The sequence below is a fragment of the Varanus komodoensis genome, unplaced genomic scaffold (genome assembly GCF_004798865.1).
Source record: "Varanus komodoensis strain SLA01 unplaced genomic scaffold, ASM479886v1 scaffold7_3, whole genome shotgun sequence".
Lineage (NCBI taxonomy): Eukaryota > Metazoa > Chordata > Lepidosauria > Squamata > Varanidae > Varanus > Varanus komodoensis.
Genome location: NW_025336480.1, coordinates 10,818,610 through 10,842,710, shown reverse-complemented (window position 1 = coordinate 10,842,710; position 24,101 = coordinate 10,818,610). Strand labels below are relative to the sequence as shown.

The following is a 24,101-nucleotide window of genomic DNA, read 5'->3' as shown; positions in this document are numbered from 1 at the left end:
TTTGCGCTCCAGCAAGTGGCCCCTTTTACTTGGAAGCAAGCGCCCGGCCCTATATTCGGTGCCCACACTGCCGAGGAGCTCTGGATGAGCCTACTCTCCCCCGCGCCCTTTTTTCAACCCCGCAGCAATGTACAGGCCACCTCCGTCACGGCAGCGCGATAAACCACTCCGATGATGCATCAGCCTGACCCATCGGCCAAGCGCAGCCGCGCTAGGCAGCCGCACGCCCGGGCGAGACGCAAGAGGCGCCCGCCGCCGCGGATTGGTGCAGGCGCTCTCGCTGCGCGGCAAGCCCTGCCTCGCCCAGCCGTCTCAGGGCTGCTCAGCCTATCCGCAGCCGCGGGCGCCCGACGGCGGAGCAGTCACGTCCTCTGCCTGCCGGGGCGGGTCCGGCTGCTGCGTGCCAGACCGCGCCGGGCGCCGGGCTCTCTCGCCACCATGCTGGCCTCCGCGCAGGGAAGGTCCGCCCCGTTCCACTCCTCGGCCGCCGCCGCCGACGACGCCGCGCCAGCTGTCGCTCACCCGAAGCCTTGCTGCAGCCACGGCAAGGACCGCGAGAGCACGGTAAGGCCCGTCGTGGCGGCGCAGCGCCCGGGCCTGCCGCGGGGCCGGGAGAGGGACGGCGAGGGTGTCGGGGAGATGCGCTGGGGCGCCCACCGAGGCTCGGCTGCTGCGCCATTTCTGCCGCCGCAGGGAAGAGGGATGCCGGGCGATGAGGGGGCGCAGGACCCCCGCCGCAGGCCTTGGGAGGCGGCATCCCGGGCTGCGGCGAGGCCACAGCGCCTTGGCCTCCAGGGACAACCCCTGGCGCCCTGCCCTTTCTGTTTCCAGGCCGCGCCCGCGGCTTGGTGGAGGAGCCGCAGGCCCCAGAAGGGCTCCGAGCGGCCGCCCACCTCCTTCCTTCCTTCCTTCGTCATTATCATCCATCATCATATCAGGATGCTAGAAGGGAATGGAAGAAGAGGCTCCCGGCGGGCATCCTCCTCCTCCCATCCCTGAAGCGTCCGCATTTAATCCTCGGAAAAAACACCCTCTCTCTCTCCGCATCCTTTGCCCGCAGGCGGAGGCGCTTTTCCTTTCCAGACCTGCCCGGCTCGCTGTGCGGCACTTTCTTAAAGCAGCGCCATCCGCTCGCCTCCCCATCCCAGATCGTGGCTCCGGGAATTCGGCGAGGAGGAGGAAGAGGAGGAGGAGGAGGGCTTCTCACGCGAGGAGCCTCCGCTTGCCTTTCCTCTGCGCTCAGCCGCGCAGAGCGCGGGGTGACCTTCTCCGTCTCCGGCCCCGCGTGCCCTCGCCCGCTCCGCGAATAGGCCTCCGCAGGAATGCGGAGCGCGCTCCTGGGCACCGCCGGGCCGAGCCAGGGGAACGGCGAGGTTGTGCACCGCCGCCGTTGCCCTGAGACAGCAGGTGCGTGTGGTTTGCACGGACTGGTGTAGCTCGCGGAGCAGATTGTTAGAGCAGATGCTGGTTCCATTTTAGGCTGCCTTCAGCTTCCTCTGTCCGGATTGCTCCTTGCCCTCCACGTGCCCTTTAATTTCCTTGCCTGCTGCCCTTACATATGTAGGGAGAAGGTGAATATGGTGCGTGGGCAGAGACTCCAGGCTTGGCCAGAAGTCTTGTATGTCGCATGTCTGCTAGTGGATTTAAGCAATTCTGTAGCCGTGAAGAAAATGGCCTATCTTAAAAGGTGTCTGGAGGCAAATAGGATTTAAGTTTTCAAATACAGTCTATGGACACCATCTAATCAAAATTAACTGCTTTTTGGTGTCAATGATTTCACTGGGCAGAAAACTAAAAATTTTTCCCACTCAAGTTGCTAGGACTTACTTAGGTATGACTGAATCATGACTCGATATTTACTATCCTATTAAAAACAACACCAGCTAACAGATCTTCAGAATCTGAGGGCTCGATCATAGCAAAACTAAGCAATTTTAAATTCCAGTGTTTACCATGGGAAAGACTGAAAGGATGTGTCCTTTATTCTTCCAGTGACATTAATGAGATACAAATGTTTAACTTTGGCAGGCTAATAAATTCTTTCCAAATTTGACTTACTTTGTATTTATGTTCAGTTGATGGTTGAACACTGATGATGGTAACTAGGTAGAGATCAGCCTGTACCACCTGGGTGCATTCCAGATATGTTGGGCTGGCTGGGGATGATGGGAATTGTAGTACACATCTGTAGAGTACCAGGTAGTGTAGACTGTGCTAGGCTGAATTCTGGTGGCATTCGCAAACTGCAGGAGTTGGTAGAGTTCACAGTTTGTGTGAATCTTCCACCCACAGTATTAACAAGTATTTGTGTGGCCAGTGGATGAAGTACTGGCTGAAGTGGTTGCATGTTCAAATGCACATCCTATTGCGAGCAGTGCAGAGATGGCATTTGCATTCAGATGCACAAATCAGATTTATGTTCACAGTTCATGATTCAGAAAATGTGTGCAGATTCTGATATGTGTGCAGAAGCCAGTGCAAAGACCTTAACTGGATTGGAATGACAGATTGAAAACTGAAGTAGATTGAAAGCCACTCAACCAAATAATAGTTTAATCTGTCCTGCGTGTCTTGCCCGCTTCTCAGTACATATGCTAGCTTCCAAACAGGCATCCCAGGATCAAGGCAGACTCATGTAGCCATTCACAGATTATATATACACTTTTCCAGAGCTAGATATTGATCTCTTTGGGAAGTAACCACGAGGCTCTTATTTCCCAGTTCCATTTGTATAATTCATCGCTCTTTCAGCCAAGAGGCAGGCAGTGGTGATGTGGTTTAGTTTTAGGGCAGTCCTTTCAGTAGAATATTTCTCATGTGGGCAGTGTCTCTGTAATCTCCAAAGTGCTCCATTAAAATGCAGCCCCCCCATAGAGATGGGAAGGAGAGATCTGCTTAAACACTTCGCTTAAGGGACTTTTTATAATCCACGGTAATTCTGCCAATAATTGCATAATTTCCTCAGTATGACATGTTGTTCTTTTGGGAGAGTAAATATTTTAAACCAAACTTTTATTTATTTGCTACCGATACTCTGTGTTCTGTGGTGGTGTCTGGATATCTGTCTGGGAATCACTTCCTCATCTACTTTGTGTGTCCGTGTGCGCATGTGTGTGCGTGGACATGAGAAAGGATGGGGAGGCACTGAGGAGGAGTGATACAGTGCTGCTCACTCTCAGCCCCTGTAGGCTCTGACTTCCGTACCATCAACCACGTCCCCCAGCCAAGTTCTCCTGTTGGACAATAGCCCTTCATAGGGAAAAGTTTTCTCACTCCTGAAAGAGATGGTAGCCACTTGATCATCCTTGACTTTCCCATGCGAAATGCCATTATGCTAACATCTTGGCAGCATAGAAAGCTGTACTTTATAGAACTAGGGATTAAAAAATATTTCAAAAGGGTTTTTTCGGCAAGTCTTGAGCATTCCTCTTGGTATAGAATATTAAAATCACAGAATGCCGGGAGCTGCAGGACTTCTTTTCTCTGCAAACATGCATAGGATTGTGACTTAAATGCTCCAAGACCAAGGATCCAGAACACTGCCGAGGTATTACATCTCTGTACTATCTATGTTTATATTTATTTTAAGGAAAGGTCTTAAGTATGTATATTCAACACTAGGCTATATTATAATGTTTCTAGTTTAGATGTTGCATCACATGGTTTGAAAAGATTCCTGCTTTGGAAATGATTAAAACAATAACCTTAGGAAACAATGTCTCATCCTTTATAAATGTATTAGTTTCAAGATGCAGTCTGTAGTTCAACTTGTTAAAGTGCTGGACTCTAATGAAAACGGAAAGAATTTGAATTCTGACGAGACTCTGAGTAGAAGTTCACAATTTCCTGTTAGATGTTTATCATTTTTGCTTAGATTTGCTTTGTAGCCTGCCTTTCTACCAAAACTGGCTACTTATAATCATTCATAAAAACAAGGATAAGCAAATGTCTTAAAATTCAATTTAAAGCAATTTAAGCACAATATTTTGGGTTAGTTTCTGTCTTCACATGTATATTATCCTTTCTAACAGGGAAAGTAGTGGCATTTCTGGAGGATAGGAAAAGAGTGTTGCTGTATTTCTCTCCCCTGCCCCCACTCCCAGTGTTGGCATCCATATCTGAGATACAGTGGTACCTTGGCTCACAAACTTAATCTGTTCCACTACTCTGGTCGTGACCCAAATTGGTCTTGAACCAAGTCACATTTCCCCATAAGGTTCAATGTAAATAAGGTTAATCTGTTCTGTAAATATTTTTTTAATCAGAAAAATTTGAAACGAAGTAACAAAGTACAGTAAAGTAGAGAACACTAACCTAGGTGGGGGGGAGGTTATTGTTTCACGAACTCCTCAGTTCACGACCAAATCGGTTCATGAACAAAAATTTCAGAAAAATTTTGCCTCCATTCACGAACTCCGCATCGGGTGATGACCATGATCGCGATTGCAGCCATCTTCCTCGCTCGCGGTCGCAAACAGACCTGTGGTCACTTGCTGTGAAGCTTTTTTGTGTGCTTTTTAGCACATACAGTACTGAAAAGTATTATTCAATAATATTGAATAGTGGCTCCAAAGAAAGTGCAGAGCAAACATGGTGGTAAAAAGAACATGCAGAGTGGTAATGAGGGTGACAAGAACAGATCTTAGACAGACATTAGACAGATTTTTCACCAAAATTGACCCTGCAGCTAAGAGACAAAAAAGAGAGGAAACTGTCATATAAACTAAAAATGCTGAATGAATAATTGCAGGGAAGTATCTGGGACTACATCTGTATGACTTTGTCTTCCACAATTTTTAAAAAACATTGAAATTGATGTATGATTTCCAGAATCCTGGGGAGACACAAGTCTGAGCAAAGCTCTCTGTCAGTATTGCAATGGCAGGAGCACTTAACACTGACTTGCATTTTGTCCTGCTATTTCTGTCTTGACTATCCTTGAACAGGGATTGAGTCATGTGATTCTTTTTCATCTGCGAAGCTGGGATATAAGACACAGACATTCAGTTTCACTTGTGACCCAGTCAGAGTTCATACTCTGATATTCCAGGAGTTGTAGATGAATTCAACTCGCTTAGGATACCCTTAACTCCTCTCCTTTTTAAAAAACACTCATTCAGCATATTGACCTCACAACGTGTGAAAGTTAAAGGCCTTTTCTTTCAGCTACAGTGGCCTAACATGATTGAATAGGTCTTGCAAAAAGGAAGCACATGTATTTTCCTTGATGGTGAATATTGCTATTAAGATTAACCACAAAGAACACTGCCCTGTGCTTGTGAAACAGGAATGTATGAAACGCTCCATTTTAGTTTCTCTCCCTTTCTCCAGTTTCCTTAGTCTCTGGAGACTAAGAATGAACTAAAATGTTTCCACATGTTTTTTTAAAGTCCCTATGAAAAGCCATATGCATGTTTTGAGCACATTTCTCATAATATCCTAATTTTTGGATGCAGTTTCCCCCTAGTATGTGTATTTCTTGAAATTAAGTTTCTGTTGGTACCTTTTTGCCAGTATATGTGTTTTATTTGAATATTCCCCTAATATGTGCGTGTTTTGTTCAGAAGGCTATATTGCAAAATTCTGAGAAGTGCCAAAGAATAGCGGTATTTGAGTTCACATATTGATTCTGAAATTGCGAGTGTGGTGAATGTGAAATGAACAGGATTCTTCTGTATCACTAGTTTCAGGCTGTAATCTTATATATGTTTACTTGGGCTGGACATACAGCCAATGAAATGAATTGAAGTTTATTTCTGAGTATACATTCTGAGGATTGCAGTATCAGACAGCTGATTCCTCATGGAACTGAGAGTTGCTTTAGAACTAATTTCCTGTTAAACCTGGGATTAGCTTTTCATATTGCCTAATTTCAGTAATTGCATAAGATGGGATTTAGGCATGTCCCACTGTTCTACAGCCATAGTTTAGACTATTGTGTCAAGGAGGCATGTCATGGTTAATTCATCACTCAGCTACTGATGAAATTTCCATGCTGCGATAGGCTTGCTTGTAAATCCTTCAAGCTGATACAGCAGACTTGGCATTCTTCAGTGCTACCTTTTAGAATGGAGTGGCGACAGGTTGGAGTCAAGGCAATCTGCCTTAACTGTAGCATGAGCTAGACAGAAAAGCTGGGAGCAGGTCCATATGCTGTTTATGCAGGAAGTGGTCAACTTGCTTAAAAAGGACAGCATTGCTGAAGGAAACCCCTGGGAATCACCTACTCAGAGCTGGAATTTCTGGCTTTGCAACCTGGACAGCATGTGGAGGCAACTCTGGAATTCTGAAAATTCTCTGCTTTGTCGAGCAGCGGTTATTGCAAGGAAAGAGGGCCGGTGCAAACTGGTTTTCATATATAACTGCGTTTAGCCCATTGAATTGACATGCGTTGAGTTTGGGACTCTTAGAGACACAGAAAAGTCACTGTACTGGATGTACAGGTTTGCCTGACTGGGCATTCTTCCCCTCTCTAAAGATCTGTTTAATTGAGGAGCATCTGCTTTAACTTTATGGAGGAATGCGGTAAAGTTGGCAAAGATGGGGGCAGCCTCAGGGAATCCCTGGAGATGGTCACAGAAGGGTTTGTTAACATCTGAAGGAGTTTTGTGCTCTCATTCTCCACCCCCATCCTCGTTGTCTAATGCAGTCTCAGGAACCTTGGCTGTGTGAGCAGGCCTACTGTGCTTCTTTGCAATGCTTCCTTTGTTTGAGGTAGTAGATCAACTCAAGCGAAAGGAGAGAGTCTTGAGTCCTCTAACAGCGGCATGCTGTTTTGGCATGCTGCAGCTTGTTGCACTTAGCGCTTCAGGCCAGAAGTAGCAGTTAAGCTACCTATCTGATATTTGGGCATTGGTATTGCTCTTGGAGAAGAACAAATTGTTTCTGGTGTGGAGCCAAAATAAGCAGCAGCACAGTAGCGATGATCACTCCAAAGCCTTTGCATATTTTGATATTGCCCTTTGCTATATGGAATGTCCACGTTTACTTCTATGATATATTTGTACATTTGTTCCATTGGCAAAAGTAAGATGATTCATACTGTAAATAACAAGGGATAGTTTGGCCACATTGGTTTTTGCTGGGGGAACCTCATTTGGATCTCTGTAAGGCGTTGTACATGGGGCTGTTCTTCCGAATAGATGACTTTGAAGCATCAGCTTCAAATGTAATGTAACTGCCTAATGTAGCAGTTAGTCATCCATCAGGCTGTACCAGTAAGAAGTCTATCATATCAATTCTGAAGGAGCTGAGCTGGTTGCCTCTTTGTTTTCAGACCAATTCAAGATGTTGGTGCTTACCTTTGACGCCCTACAAGCTTTGCAGCACCAACATCTGTAGGAAGGCTTCTCTCTGTCCCAGCTTGTCCATGACATAAGATTGTTAGAGGAAGCACTTCTCCAAGTATCTCAGGTATATTGGACTGAGAGCTAAGCCCTGTGAGCTAAAATTGAGTCAACTGGGCATGTTCATCCTCAAGAAGAGAAGATTGAGGGGGTGATATGGTAGCAGTCTACAAGTACCTGAAAGGCTGTTACAAAGAGTGAGGGCAGGATCTCTTCTCATCCATTCTGGAGTGCAGGACATGGAATAATGGACTTAAGTTACAGGAAACCAGATTATGGCTGGATATCAGGAAAAATTTCCTAACTGTGAAAGCAGTGTGACTATGAAACCAATTACCCAGGGAAGTTGTAGACGCTTTCATACTAGAGGCATGTTCAAGTAGCGACTGGACAGCCATCTGAGTGGGATGGTGTAACGTGGTGTCCTGCACCAGCAGGGGGTTGGACCCGATGACCGTCTTGGCCCCTTCCAACCCAACTATTCTGTGTTACTTTGCTAGCACGGGAGGGGCCATTGCTGCAGCACCCCAATGATGGAAAGCCCCCATGCAGAGGCAACTGGCACCAGCATTTTCTTTCTCTGGGTTTAATTAGCTGATTTTGTCTATTTGTTTGTTGTTTTACTTCCTTTTGTACTTTATTATTCTGATGGTGTGCTTTTGATGTTTTAATTATATTCTCCCTGGTCTTTGCAAGGAGGAAGGGCAAATTTAAAATGTTTTAATAAATATGTAAGGCCTTCGGAAGGAGAAATGCATCCTCAGCATCTGTTGTTTGTAAGCAGAGAGGAAGGGATGTTGGCAAAAGAAATTAAATCTTATGAACAATTTGAAAGAGAAAAAGCACTACAATCCCCAACAGTCCCCATCCATCCATCCCAGGAGTTTTGGACTTTTTTCTGGGTAAATGTGCATGGGATTGCACCCTAAGCCATGTGAAATGCCCAGCCTGCTGCACAGAGCTGGTGAATTTATTAATGGATTTGTGAGTCTGTTTAAACTCTGACCTTGACCCTAACCCTTCTGTGTAAAAAATAAGGTGAAATATTTAGTACCCTATATTGTGTAATTAATGCAGTAAGTAGGGAAGGCCCTTTCCCGTGTTTATCCAAATAAGAAGTGGGATCTGCCATGGTTGTGTCCTTTTTGGCTATGGCACCCCAGTTTTGGAACACACTCTTGAGACAAGTTCACCAGAGACTGGCATATCAGACATTTAAGAGAAGAGCAACACACTTTAATGTGTTATTTCACAATGCATTTCTGTAGGTTTATTAATTGCATGTGATGGACCCAGTTCTTAATGCCAAGCACAGGTTTGGGTGGGTCCTATCTGTTTGGAGCAATTTAAAAAATGATGGTTATTACATATCCGCATGTAACAAGGCTTGGCTCCGGCTGCAGTGTTACGATGGCTTGATTTTTGTGTGTGCTTTTTCTGATGGATACTTTGGGCTACCACACTACTTCTTACTTCTTAGTTATTAAAATATTTTGAAACCTCTCCCATCACTGGAAACATAGGATTAAAATGCTTAAGTAAATGATACATCATCTCTCACTTCCGGGAAGATTTGGAAAAAGAGGAAATGAAAATTTGTGTTCTATAGGGTGAGAAAATGTGTATTAGCGAGATCAATATTAGGTGACATATACTGAAGTGGTATTCAAGGGCATGTATATCCAGCCACTTCGTTGCTTGTTTGTTTATTTATTTATTTAAAACTTTTCTATACCATCCCTTCACAGACATCTTGGGATGGTTTATAACAAATTAATAAAATAGAATAAAAATAGAAATATGAGTGGCAGCTGCACAGCATCCAATGTCAATATAAAACCGCCTATTAAAACAGGTTAACAATTAAAATATTGGGAGAATACTGTGATCTGTTGATATGGAGAAGCCCTTTGTATTAAGAGCTGAGTAGTAAACGAAAGCTGTAGAATATTTTATCTTTTCTTAATTTTTAAATGCATTTTCAGCCAATGAGTACTGATCCAGCATTACAAATAACAGTCACTAATCTAGCATAGAATTAAGCCTGTTTTTATGGGCTTTGTTTTTTGTGGGCTTAACTCTGTGGTTCATTATTAATAGTGTCAGTGTGATGTAGTGTTTGGAGTGTTGAACTGAGACTCTAGTCCCCACTTGGCCATGAAGCTGACGGAGTGACTTCAGGTCAGTCAAGGACTCTCCGTGTAACCTCCCTTGTGAGGTTGTTGCAAGGATAAAAGGGAGAGGACGACCACCAGGAAAGCTATGTTGGATTCCTTGCAAGCAGAAAAAAAAGCAGGCTAATAAATGGAGTAAGCAGTAAAACAAAACAGTGACCGAAGAGAAAGATTCCTAGTGCCATAATATTAGGAAGATGCTATAAGTCCCTTTGTGGTTACGTGACTTCTAGAATACTAAAAGTTTGGTGGTATTTGGATTATTGGCAAAAGTTAATTCCAGTGTTCTTTTTTTGGCAGAAAATGGCGGTCCCCCCTGCTTATGCTGACCTAGGAAAATCTGCTCGGGACATTTTCACCAAGGGATATGGTAAATATTGCCAAGGGAAAACAGATGCCTCTCGGGGCTGTACCTGTGCTGTTGAGTCACACTAATCAAATGGCAGTTCCACTGTGTGTGTGTGCACGCATGTGTGCCCGCATGTCTCGCAGTGTGCAGTCTATAAATAAAATCAAGCTGTGCCCCCTGAACAGGCTGGCTGCACGTGCTGCCGGGGGGGGGGGGGGACGCATTGGGCTGCAGTCCTTTGAGGGTAAGGCTCATTGGCAATGGGGCCTTCTTCTGACCAGACAGGAGTGGGAAGGAAAAGCTGTGGCTCATCTGCATTCCTGGAAACACCAAGGCCAGCCGTAACTCTGCTCTGCGTCTCGCGTTGGATGAAACACACAGGTTCCTGAGCTGGCTTAGGGCAGACCTGCAAAGCAGCATGACAATCCTTATATTAGTAAAGCAGGGATTAGGGTAAAACACGTTAATTGCATGTTGGGAATATTACCAAGTGGTTGGAGGGGATGAAAAGTCACTCTTCAGCTGGCAGAAAACCATTTTGCTGTGGTGGTGGTGGAGTCTAACTCAAATTGTCAGGTCAGAGTTACAGCTGGCCTTTGTGTTTCTAGAAGAGGAATTCATCCACTGCAGCGTCATCTCTAAATGTGCTGTGGAGTGTGATCTGATACCTGCAACACCGTTGACTGACTGACTAATTTGTATACTGGGCCTATCCTAACTTACAGACTTCTTGGCCCTAACTGGCCAGATTTTCAGTCTTTTGCTTCCCACCAGCCCCTTCTTTTATGTGTCATCAACCAGAATAAGAGCACTGGCAAATTCAGAAGCTTCCACATTTTTGTTGGCCCTAATAAATCTATTATCTAGCATGGGTCTTGATTTTTTCTTTTTCTCATGGACCAGCATGGCTATCTTTTTTTTTGGGGGGGAAGATACTTTGCACACATTTATTATACAATACATTTCATGCTGGCTTATAGACTTGTGTTGCAACAGTTTGTGTTGATCTTGGATTCATTTGTTATGGATGAATACCCTATAGCTTAGCAAACATCCTGTGTATGTTTAGACTCTCTGGGGAATGCTGGGACCTTCTCTCTCCCCACTTCTACCACCAAAACATGCATAGGATTCTGCTCTTATTCTGGCTATTGATCATTGGAGTTATCACAAGTAACTCCACTGCAGATTAAAAGTGCAATCCAAATGAAAGTTGCATGGATTTCACTGGACTTTCCTACCACATAAGTAGCTTCAGGCTTGCAGTCAGTTAATGGATTGTTTCTGTAAGATTGTCTCAGATTGTGAGATTGTGGCATAAGATAGTGTACTTCTGTAACACCCTCTTTATTCTAAAAGAGGAGATGTGTAGAACCTCAGCTTGGAGGACAAATCTGTCCTCCCTGGGGTCCCAATCCAGCTATATTCCTCTTTGTGGTTTCTCAGCTTTTGTGCAGGTTCCCCATCTTCTGCTGAGGTTAAAACATCTCTGCTAAGGCTGGGTTACCGGCAGTAAGGCCGTGAAGCTTCAAAGCCACTGCAACGTAGTGGTCAGAATGTTGGGCTGGGATCCAGGAGGCCAGCGTTACAGTCCCAACTTGGCTCTGAAGCTCCCCGAGTGACTTTGGACCAGCCAAAGACGTTCATCCTAACTTGCCTCATGAGGCTGATTTAGTGAAGATAACCTGGCGAGGAGAAGGATCATGCAAGCCAACTTGGGTTCAGAGAGGAAGAAGTGGGGTAGAATTATCCTATGAGAAGACAATGTTATTTTTGGCCCTGCCCCTTTTGCCACTGGCTCCGCTTGCCACTGGCATGGCACTGCTGAGAGCGTCTTAAACAGAACTAAGCCCTTGGGCAGACAGAAGGCCTACCCATGTACAAACAGCATATAGGACAAAGTGACCGGTTGCTGCCCACATTTGCTTCCTGGCGGCAGCAGCCGGTTCCATGATCCCTCCTCACTGTGAGCCCGGAAGAGTGTGAAACATCCTTTCCCCCTCTGCTGGAGACTTACCTACCTCCCTGCCAGCCTGTCTTTCTCTGCTCGCAAAGAAGGGCCCTTCCTATTCTTGTGGAACGCAGCCTTGATTTGCCTTTGTATTTGGTGCCCTCCAGATGCAGTAGACTCCATCTTGCCTGGGAACGATGGAGCTGTTCTCCAACACAGGCTGTGCTGGGAAAACCAGGTTGGGAGAGGTTGATCTGGAGTTGAAACGACTACCCTGCACTACATTTGTTTTCACAGAGATGTGAATATTTGATATCTCAGTTTGTTTGTAGAAGCATGGCCACAAGCCACATCTAATACACACCCCCACCCCACACACACAAAATATATGCTAAGTATATATAGCGTCCTTTGTGAACAAAGGGAAGCAACCTGGCTTCACTTTTCCACATGGTGGGGTGGGATGGATGTGGAGAAAAAGCAAAGAAATAGGTGTAGCTCCTTAAATACTCCTCTTGCACAGAAGTTTTATGAAGGATAAATTACTCTCAGCTCTGGATGGGAACTAACACAGATCTGGCTTTTATTTTAGGATTTGGCTTGGTAAAGTTGGATTTGAAAACTAAATCTGAAAATGGACTGGTGAGTAAAGAGTGCAAAAAGTTAATACTGATCTGCCTTCTTACTAATTCTGTGTTCCTCCTAGTAGAATATAGATATGCACTGGTTTTTAGATCCTGTTGAGTTTATCCAGGCTTTTATACAGACCTGATTTTGAATATTCAAATAATTCCTTTCCTCTTATCTTTCGTAGCCTTGGAAACAACTTTGCAGGTCTTTACTCTCACAGAGTGGGAATAATGCAAACCCTGTATGGTTAGCAACTTCCCTCAGCTGCAGGGATATTTATAAATCACATTAGCTCAGGCAATAGGAGCAGACAAGCCACCATTACCAAAACAGAGTTCTTTAGCATGTTACAACACAAACACCAGAAAAATAAGACAAAGTAACCTGGGTTTATTACATATTTTTGTCTCTCCTGGGAGCAGCTATGCAGCTAATCTTTTGCTAGTGGCTTATTAGCAGAAAACTTTTGTTTGTGGGCTGCATTTGTGACTTTATATTCTGACTAGCAATTCAGATACATAGGAAACACTGAAGTTGGGGTAGTGGAGATGGAGGATAGCTTTTTACTCCGAGGGGGGAAAAACATTAATAGGAAAAAATTAAAAATATGCACATATGCCTTAGTAAACCTTAGCTTACATTACTGCTCAAATAACCCAAAAGGCACTGTATCCGGCCTCGTTAGCACTTAAAATTGGAGGGTTCTGTGCAAAGGGGCACCCCAGTGATAGAAGTCATTCAGCAGTGGAATGGGAGGGGGACTCTTTTGGTGATGTCCCCTCCTGCTGTAGCCTAGGCACCCCCAAAATCTACTCCAGCAGATCCCCAGCCCACCAGAGCAGATTTGGGGTGAGGGGAGGTGCTTCAGGCTGGTGTACTGATAGCCACTTCATTTTCTATTTTTGCACAAAACCTGATGTGCCATTCCTCTCTCTTGCATGGAGTTCAAGAAAAGGCCAGCCTGTTGCAGGGGTTTCTGGCCTCATTTACAAGGTGCTTGGGAGCTGCTGCACTTTCTAGCCCTTCAAGTGACTAGAATTGTGAAAAAAGGAAATGGGTGTTAGAAGGCAGTCCTTGGGCCACCTTTTATAATTTAGGATCTGAAGATCCTTAGCTTGGGATCTGCAGATCAGAGAAACTCACTCTAGAATGCCAGCCTCTGAATGTCTGGAGCAGGTCAATTGCTAGTTTTGAATCTCAGATATAGGAGTTTTACTGCAGGGCCATTTACTGGAGCAAGGAAAAATATCCAGTACTGCCTGGATGCTAATGAGACTCCCCATTAGCACAGTGGGAACCTAGTGATTCTTGGAGCAATTGTAAAGGAGGAGAAATGCTAGCTTCTGGAACAGCGCAGGTCAGTGCACCCTGCAGAAGCAGCGCTGCTGATGGGTCCAGTTCTGGGAAAGAGCATTGCTGGGGTTCTTTTGGAATGTGCTAATTCTGGTTGCACATGTAGTGGGAGTGCAATGGGACTAATGGAGATGCATTAGGAGTATAGGACATTCCCCAATATTATGTTGAAATGCTGGATTTGAAGGTATTTCATTCCTTATTCTGCAAGATCGCAAACATTTTCCCAAGATCCATGCTGGGAAACAAGTCAGATATTTCTTACTTTTTTCTGGGTTTGATGGGTGGTGATATGGTGCCACCACTGAAAAGTACTTCTCCCTGCACAGCATTCAACAAGGTTTATTTTTATTTCTGACTGCTTCAGAATTAACAGAAGAGATCTGTGAGAATACACAAAAGGCTTTGGGAGAATGGAAGGGAAATTTCTTCCTTGTTAGCATACAAGCTCTTGGGGATCTGTTTTTTTCCAGTAATTCTGTAAGGTGCCGATGTGAATAGTAAATAGTTTCTCACTGTATATAAACATGTTGCTCACAGGAATTTACAAGCTCAGGATCAGCAAATACAGAAACAAGCAAAGTTACTGGAAGTTTGGAAACTAAGTACAGGTGGACAGAATATGGTTTGACATTCACAGAGAAGTGGAACACTGACAACACGTTAGGCACAGAGATCACTTTAGAAGATCAGGTGAGTGTTCCATTAAAATATAGTAATTTATTAAATATTTAAGCAAATATTTCCTTTCAAAATGGATTGGTTTTCATCTGTTGATTTTTCTTTTTCTGTTCAGCTTGCACAAGGACTGAAGCTGACCTTTGACTCTTCATTTTCTCCTAACACTGGGTAAGGAATGGCTGTCTTTGAATGGCAGAATCACACTTTTTGGTGTTAGTTGCTGTGATGCTGCTTACAGGCACAATCATATTGATTGCGTCCTTGATGCTCATGAGTGTCCAAACCCAAAGGATTACCAGCATCCAGTGCCAGGCAGGGCTATGGGGTGTGGGAGGGGGATCAGGGCATAGATCCTAACCTCCGAGGTCAGAGCTCTGCTGGGAATTGAAAGTCTCCCATTAGCCCTGCACAGTGTCTACAGGCCATAGGATTGGCTCCCTTTTTCTGACATCCTTTCCCATCTGAAGTACAAAAGCATCTAGTAACTTAACATTTGCATCTGCTCAAACTATATCTCCCCCTTCTTTCAAATTACCTCCTGCTTTTATATCAAAGTAAGTTTTTAGGTGTAATGCTATTTAAAAATATTTAAAATAGCCGAATTTGTCATGGTTGCTGCTAATTTTGGCCTAAAGTGCACTCATTGTTCTTACAAGGCCAAAAAATGGATGTTCACCAGTGTCAGTTTTAAATGGTACCACTTGCCAGTTAAGCATCGTATTCTACACTGCTCAGTTGTGCCCTTTGGAACCTCTTTTTCTAATGTCAGTCCTTGCGGACCGTAACACTATATGGAATTGGAATGAAAGACTGGTTGCTGTGATTTCTTCTGTGTGTTGTGTGGGCCAGAAAGATTAAGCAGCTGGGAGATTATGTGTCATTAATATTCCTCTCCCCCCACCTCTCTGTGTCCCCCTCTGTGTCCATTTTATTATCCTTCCTAAATACCCCTGATGTCAGAGCATTACACAGCTCAAAGTAGCGCATCACATTTCCTGAGATGAGGGCTGTATTTGTTTTGTGTCCTCTGTGTCTGATTAAGATGTACACACATCAGTCTCCAGTCACTCCATGGCCTTCATATTTGGGTTTGCAGCTACTTCTGCTGTTCCTTCAGGCTTCCTTAACAAGCCAGGAAGAAACTGTGGGTGCCTGTTATTAGCAATTAAAAAAAACCAAAGAATGCAACAGTCGGTGGCATGTCTTAGCTTCCTATCTGCTTTGGGTCTTAGGAACAAAGTTGCAGTAACTGTGCTTTCAAAACTACTTAGTTACTGAACAGAGCAATGAGTGCTGTAAGGTTATGTTAGAAATCAACGAAAAGAAGGTCTCTGTGGGTAGGGACCGGAGCAGTGGAGTTTTGTTCATTTTTGACTGAGCAGGCATGGAGGAACATGCTTGTGCAATGGGAACTGGAACTAAGATTTCTCCTTGTCATGGGTTGGTTCATGTCCAAGGAACTCCCCACCCATCTCAAGAGGCAGCAGAAATGTGCCAGAAATGGCTGAGGAGAGGAGCCACTAAGTCCTGCCGCAGAGCCACACAGAGGAGGGGTTTCCTTCTTTGGGAGCCACTTTTCTGGCCTGCCCACTGTGTTCTGTGAAGAAAGGCATGTCAAGCTGGCTGCTGGGACCTCCCTAGCCCATCTTCTTTTCGTTCTGGGATCCCTCCCAGGGGATTGGGTATTCAAGGAACACAGGTTCAATACCCCATAGAACTGGAAAGGGAAGAAGAAAATGGCCAAGGAGACTTCTTGTGGGTTCCAAGCATGATGATGAGGAGGGTGGGTGGAGAAGAAAGGCGACTGGGAGTGGCCTTCCTTGTTTGCTAGCAGAAGTGTCCATGGCCCTGGTCCCCTCTACCACTGCTCCCCTAGGGATGGGAATGTAGCCTGGGGGTACTCACATACAGAAGGCACCAGGTTCACCTTCTGGCATCTTCCGTTAGGAGATCAGATCTCAGCAGATGGGAGAATTTCTTCCTGAGATCCTAGAAAGTCACTACCAGTCAAAGTAAGCACTTCTGAGCTTGATGGACAAATAGTCTGAGCTCACATAATGCGGTTTCTTCCGTTGCATGTAAATTCTTTTTTAAAGTCCTGTTCAGGAGCCACAGCTGGTTGGTTCAGATAAACACATCCTCTCACTGAATGTCAGGGAAACTAGAAGTAATCCAGTCACCCTTGAATTAATGATGTGGTTAAGTGACACTGTTCTTTTCAATGCAGGAGTGAAAGTGTTGCTTGATAAGACCTGGTGGGGTATAATGTGTATTACTGATAGCACTTGTAGGTGATGAACCTTGAATTGTGATCTCCTGAAAGTCCTTTGAGTTTTGTCTCTTTGCCAGACTCGGAATGGCAGTTAAATGGGCTGTGTCTGCTCTGCTTATGACTAACTTCTCCTGGGCTCACCCGCATGGTTGGAAGGTCATGTTGAAGGAGCAGCTATTCCACTAACAGGGTGTTGGCCTTGTGTTCTCTGCTCTGCTCTCTCTGGCTTTGCATTTGGTTTTGTTGTAAAATTCAGATATTGATTTTTAAATTTCACCTCAAGGAGTAATGAGGTAGAAATGTGGTAAACTGAAAATCAGATCTTAGTCATCTAGTTTGGATTATACACCTGTAGCACACAAACCAGGCAGTGATCAATGATAATGTATTCACTGGGTTATCACTACTTGTAATAAAAGTTGAGTTTTTGTACCTTTTTTTTTGAATACCTAAAAGGAGCCATTTGTTTCAGTTCATTTTCCTCAGTTTGCACCTTCTGGAATGTGGAATCAGACATAATCTGCAGTAGAGGTCCTTACATTTCCAAGATGACCGTATGATTTGTTGATAAAAATCATATTTGACAACATTTGAAAAAAGGGCATGACAAAATTTGTATTTTAGAAAAATGCGCACAAGTACATTTTACCAATGGGGGAAGAATGTGTGCATTTCAAAGATATGCACAATTGATTGAACCATTTAGAAAAATATCGCAAAAATACAGCCAGATTTTCATAGAAAAGTTGCAATCTGATATGGAATTGATACAAGCTTTGAGATAAAATTTTGAGGTAATTCACACATCCATACTGGCACAACAGTGGCATGGTTTAATACTTTGGTTTTTCTGAAACAGTTACCTGTAATTTCCAAGCTCAGATGACATGGGAAACTATAGGTGAGTCGAGGCGATTTGTTTACTTGCTTGCATCTGCTTGGCCACAAGGCTTATGCAGTGAGCCAAGATATGATGATCCAAACATGTCCTTGTGAAAGTGTGGATATTATGAAAAATGTGCTGTGTGGCCCAATTGCCTGGTTCTGGGGGGAGTTATCTCAGAGTGAGGCATTCTGGGTGAGACCGCCTGAGACCTCACTTGCCTGAGCTCAGTGCTTTCTGAGGCCACCTTTCTTCCAATGGGCCACTTTGAAGAAGAAAACCTTTGGGGAGATGTGGGGAAAACTTTAGAATGAATAATATAGAAAGAGTAACATGTAATACTGTTTTCTTTTCAGAAAGAAGAATGCTAAAATTAAATCTGGATACAAGCGGGAACATATCAACTTGGGTTGTGACATGGATTTTGATATTGCGGGTCCTTCAATACGTGGTGCCTTTGTCTTTGGCTATGAAGGTTGGCTGGCTGGCTACCAGATGACATTTGAGACAGCTAAGTCCAGAATAACTCAGAGCAACTTTGCTGTTGGTTATAAGACTGATGAATTCCAGCTTCACACTAATGTGTAAGTGTTGAAAACACTGTGTTGGAAAAAGTACCCCAACAAAGGGCAGAAGTCTTTCGGGGCACTGCTGCAGGGAGGTGATAACTTGTCTTGATGACTAGTAGGGGTTTTTCTTCATTTTTGAAAGATGGCATGAGCACTTCTATAGTTGCCCTATTAAAGTAAGGGAACATTCCAAATATTTTTAAATACCTTCCAGTGCTTTGCAGTTGGCTGTTGGGACAAAGACTTGTGCTGCCTGTCAGTGATTTCATAGTCACAGTCATATTGGTGGCACATGGTGAAAAAGCTTTCACTGTTTAGGTTCCCATAAAATTTTAAACCTGGTTCTCCTTACAGGAATGATGGGACAGAATTTGGAGGTTCCATTTATCAGAAGGTGAATGATAAATTGGAAACTGCTGTCAATCTTGCTTGGACAGCCGGAAATAGCAACACTCGCTTTGGAATAGCAGCCAAATATCAGATTGACCCAGATGCTTCTTTCTCTGTGAGTAACATGTGGGCAGTCCTTTGAGTGATTTCATGACTGTTAACTCTTCGTAAACTCCAAGACCACTTGGAGCCTTAAAAATATGGCATTGAATATGGTGCCTCCTCTTGCTTTACAGAATTGCTTTTTTATAAGGTGAGGGGCAATTGCTTTAATTGGGGTTTTACTGATGAATTTTTAGGACACTGTGTTTTACTTTACATTTTGTATTGTTAAACCGTCCCAAGACTTTGGTAATGGGACAGTCTAGAAAAGTTTTAAATGAATAAATAATAAAATAAACAAGGGAAGAAACACTGAGAGAAAAAACATGAATGCTTGTGTCCCCGTATTCTTTACCATATACTGTTTCTTAGAATGTTACCTTTTACTTTCCTTTTGCTTTCCCCTCTGCATGTTACCTTTCTGCATTTATATTTTTTAAAAAATATACTATTAGTTATATAAGTCTGCATTTATATATTTTTTTAAAAATATATTATTAGTTATATAAGCTTAGACCATCTAACTGCTCTTATTAAAGTGTTCATGTTGGATAAAGGAACACTGCAGTTTTGTGTATTTAGAATGCTTCTAGTTGCCTGCAGTGAACAACTGTCACCTTTGAGAAAGGTGGTTTAATTTGCATTATTATTTGTATTAATTTTATTTGACTTTAATCAAAACAAAAGCAAACAAAAAGAAAAACCATAAAACATAAAATAAAGTATTACAGGTGTAGAATTCTACCAAAATAGTTGAATATACCTATTATAATAGATACATATGCAACATGCATCCAAGTGTGTGTGACATAAAACATTTAAATCACCAGAAGAAAACCCTGATTTAATTCAAGTTGCTACTGTTATTTCTTAAACAGTGGAATCAATCTGGTGATGAAAACATGTTAATTTGAAACTCAGTACAGCATTTTAGAACATTGAGAGTAGATTCTGGCTCCTTTTTTAGATTACTTCATTTTATTAATTTAAGAAATAGTACATAATACTACTTAGGACAAACTGCTGATATAAATACAAGGGCACTTTCTCCATCCATCCATCCATCCTTCCATCATGGTACCTTTCTACTCTGTCTTCAACTCTCCCTTTCCAGTATTGACCCTCTGCCTTAACTAACTCCTCTGGCATTTGTGGCTCCGCTCCAGCAGAACCGCACACTGCTGCCTAGCCTGTGTCTTTGCACTTGTGGCTTCAGTCAGAGAAACTGAAACTGCCGGCTTGGAGTGTCCAAGGAGCAAGAGCTGGTAGAGGCATTTTTACAAGACGAACGGAATGTTCATGTTTGATTAGTGGGAGGCTTGGTTTTTATGAGACTGAGGGTGCAGTTCTGCCAGGCTGCCGGTAAGCTCCTGAACGTGGAGGCTTATGGGCATCCAGTGCAGAGGAGGAGGAGTGGTAGACACAATCTTTACCTTCCCAGCTTCCCACCTGCATTTTCCCTAGCTGGATTGTTGCACTTGTCCAACTAGAGCATCTAGGAAGGGGAAAAGAGGAGGGTTGGAGTGGTTTCAGGATACTTTGTATCCTGGGCTTTCCAATTTCCTCTCCACCCTGCAAAACACTCCCTTTACCCCCTTCTCCAGGGTTGCTTTTTTGACCTCAGAGAGCAGTTAGTGCAGTTCTTTCCATGTTGACTTACAAGGAGATGAGAAAGGAAGGTGAAGCTCTAGTTCCTAGCTCAGAAGTTGGAATACTGTCTTCAGCCTTGAAACTGGGAAGTGAAAAATGTCCAGGGACCATGGGATTGCCCCCCTAAAGTCACGATTCTTTGCATGACTGAAAGAGTCCTAGAAATCTAATTTTTTAAAACCAAACAAAATCACGGATTTAAAAAAAAATCAAACTCTGGTTCCCAGTTATCACATGCATCCTTATAGCTCATGAAAACTGCACATCCCGTTTCCTCATCCTTTTTATCCTGGGGAAGAATCAGAAGCAAAACTAAGCCTTCGAATATAAGGCTTAATTTCCAAAGCGCTGACCTCTGTGTGTGCTGAAACTGGCATTGTTGTGAAAGTTATACATGTTTCTGGCGTATGTTGCCTTGGAGACACTTGGACCCTGAGACCAGAAGGAAGATGAGGATAGCCATACGCACAGGCTCAGTAGAGCTATTCCTTTAAAACAATTCTCTGCTAGCGAGACCCCTTTCTGTTAGAGCCACTCTTGGGCAGGACCTAGCAAAGCTCCATCTGGGAGGGCAATTGGGAGTGGTGGTAGGACAAAGCTACTATCATATAGGAAGGCAGGGCAAGGCGTGGTTGACTATATCTTCATTTATGATTTACTTGCTGGAATAATGCATGACACACCCCTGTAGATATTCTGAAGAGTGGGAAGTGAAGTCCTACTTCCTCAGGGCCACTCCATCAGTTAGGGCTGCTTTGCAGAGGCTTTCTGAGAACTGGGAGACTGGTGGAGACACTGAAAGGGGATTCTGAACTATATAAAAGTTGCCCCGAGCTTTGGGTTCAAATTCAGAAAGACATTTATCCATAGAGTAAAATTTTCCTGTGGTTGCCTCTGCATCAGTAACTGGCTAACAATCTAGGTTGACAATTGCATCTGCTAGTTGAACAGCAAGAACAGCCTTCTGCTGACCCCCTGAGGACAAACTCAGCAGAAGTGGGAGGGGGGAAATAGGTTGTTTCTTGCTAGCATATCTTGCTTTGAATGCTGTAAAGCTTCTTGCTCGTATAATCCAGTGGAGTGGGGAGGGGGGCATGTGGTTCTCCAAATATTGTTGAATTGGAACTCCCATCCTTCCTGGCCAATATAGCCAGTGGTGAGAGTTCAGGGGAGTTTCATTCCAGCCTCATCTGAAGCACCATATATTTCCCAACCCTGGTAGAGTCGTACATAAGTATCACTAAGGAATCGATCTTGTGTACATTTACCCAAAAGTAAACCCACTGAGTTCAGTGACACTTCAATTTCAAAGAACCATTCATGAAATCAAGTAGCATGCATTCTGTGCTTTACATTTCCTTCCTTTGATGTGTCAGTTCTGCAAGTGTTCTATGCAACAAGAACTTTAGAAGAGGAAAGTTTGAAATACACTCACTTTGTTTTGCAGGCTAAAGTGAATAATTCCAGCTTGATTGGTTTAGGATATACTCAGACTCTGAAGCCAGGTATGTGTAGATAGCATTGTTTTGGACTGCATTGTTCTTTCCAAACCAAACATTCTTTCAGCAATAAATACATTATTTCTTTACTTGCAATGTTTAATCACTTTTCAGCCTAGTGACTGATCCTTGAAGTTCTCAGATATTGTAACATTCATTACACAACTCTTAATTATGCTGCTGCCAATGGAACCTGATTTTAAAGGAGGGATATTTATTTCTAATTTTAATGGTTTATTTTGGGATTTTTATATATGTATATAGTATTTAATATTAATTCTATTTTTTCTATTTTGGTTTTAATCCTGTTAATTTATTTACTGATTTTATTCCTATTATTATTGAGGTTTGTAGCAAATGTTATATTGTGTTGTATTTATTGTTGAATTTTAATATGTTGTAAGCTGCCCAGAGAGCGAGAGCTAGTGGGGCAGCATATAAATTGAATGAATGAATGAATGAATGAATGATGAACAGCAATGCCTCTGTGGAGGTGTTATTAAATACCTCTGCTGTAAGCATGGAGGATTTTCATTATATTGTGATAGAAGCCTCATTTCACAGTCCTTAGCTAAACAGACTCCTTGGAGATGGCAATACCATGCTCTGAAGTTGATGGCAATTAAAACAGGCCAGGCAAGAGGAATGCCTTTGTGGAGTGGCCACCTTTCCATCCACTGCTGGCTGGAGTTGACCTACTCTGACCTGATTAGAGGAGCACTCATTTTTTGAGAGACATGGGCTCTCTTTCTTCATTCAGGCATGTTGTCAAAGAACTTCCCCAGCTCTTTCATGTACATTTGCTCAAACCAGATTGCGCCCTTTGTCTTAATCAAAGCTGTGATACTTAAGAGGGCGAGTTGAAAGACAGAGTTGCTGAGAATAACTCTGTGAGTGGTGGGTGGACATTTTATTGACCCTCAGCACTTTTGGTAGTCATGTGACCACTAAACACTTTTGTTGTGACGTCTATCTCAGGAATAGGAAGCCAGTGGCCCTCCAAATTTTTTGGCCTACAGCTTGTATCAGCTTTAGCTAGCAGAGCCTGTGGTGAAGATCGAAGGGAATTTTAGCGTAAAAATCAGAAAGGCCACACGGTACCTACCTCTGCTGTGCTGCATATAAAGTAGCACATAAGCTGCATATTGTCAATTTAAATAGGGCTGGGGTGACAAAATCCCCAGTTCTTAAACAACTCTCGGTGTATTGTTGGATCAGATTGTGTGAAATGCCTGCACATTTCTTAGTATAAATGCTTACATCTTTTCTCCTACTGTTTATTTTGCAGGTATCAAATTGACACTGTCAGCTTTGCTGGATGGGAAGAATGTCAATGCAGGCGGCCATAAACTAGGTCTAGGACTGGAATTTGAAGCATAAACAAAGGGATTGTACCATCACTAATTCTGAAATACTATACAGCATAGCTACCTTCCGAATTTAGTGTACTTTTCAATGTTTTATGTCTGGGATGCAATTATTGCCGTGTGTCAGTCATGTTGAACCAGGTGAACGAAGGCTAAGCTTCAAAGTATGCTTTTCAGAGAGGGATGAGAGTACCTTCTCCACCTCCAGACCTTCGGGGAATGTTGCTTATTTGAAGCTCCATACTTACCAACTGTTAGATGAAGGTCTGATTCTGTCTTTTACCTTTTCCTAAGGTAATGGCTGCTGTAAAGGAAGACATATTTAAAATTCATGCTTTGAGAATGTCAATCTATCATAGTGCCCAGGAAAGCCAATTTCCTGTTCCTGGACAAATCAGGCTTTCATTCTATGATGAAGTACTTCAACTTGTCTGGTAAGGGGATGCTTAGGCAGATGCATCACCCACATATAAGTCTTAATTAGTTCTCCCTCCTACACCTACAGCTCTCTTTTTACACCAACAGCTAGTCCTTGGAGTGCTTTAGAGTGTTCACTTCGTATAACTTTGGCGTGTAGAAAGTTTGACGTGACTCAGCCAATACTACTTAAAATTCACATCCTGTGTTGTGATTCCTTTCCCTTGCACTAATTATGGAAAAGCTTGTACAACAGAGCCATAAGCAGGGAAAAGTCTTTGTAATCGTAATCACCTAGTGGCATTGCATTAAACAAAATGAACTTTGTTTTACCACTTTTTTTTAGCAGTTTTAATGGGTACATCTTCAGTCTTCCATTCTTCTGTGTGGAACTAGACCCCAAAATGCTGTACTGGACACCACTTAAAATGAACAATTCCCCAACTTGAATAAAACATTGAAACTCCA

At 43.2% G+C, this 24,101-nt stretch overlaps 1 protein-coding gene across 1 annotated transcript; it reads left to right on the top strand.

The window, feature by feature from the left end:
- Positions 1-388: 388 nt before the first annotated feature.
- VDAC1 (voltage dependent anion channel 1) lies at positions 389-24,101 on the top strand. The gene is made up of 9 exons (XM_044454368.1): positions 389-564; positions 9,821-9,890; positions 12,413-12,462; positions 14,344-14,496; positions 14,600-14,652; positions 17,996-18,223; positions 18,563-18,713; positions 21,798-21,855; positions 23,138-24,101. Exons 1-9 carry the CDS (start codon positions 439-441, stop codon positions 23,227-23,229), a joined length of 981 nt encoding a protein of 326 aa, XP_044310303.1. The 5' UTR covers positions 389-438; the 3' UTR covers positions 23,230-24,101.

Bases quoted from the DNA above. Each gene is read 5' to 3' on its own strand.
- VDAC1 (XM_044454368.1), top strand. From the start codon at position 439: ATGCTGGCCTCCGCGCAGGGAAGGTCCGCCCCGTTCCACTCCTCGGCC. The intron at 565-9,820 runs GTAAGGCCCGTC...TTTTTTTGGCAG, and splicing joins GCAAGGACCGCGAGAGCACG to AAAATGGCGGTCCCCCCTGC. The intron at 9,891-12,412 runs GTAAATATTGCC...CTTTTATTTTAG, and splicing joins CATTTTCACCAAGGGATATG to GATTTGGCTTGGTAAAGTTG.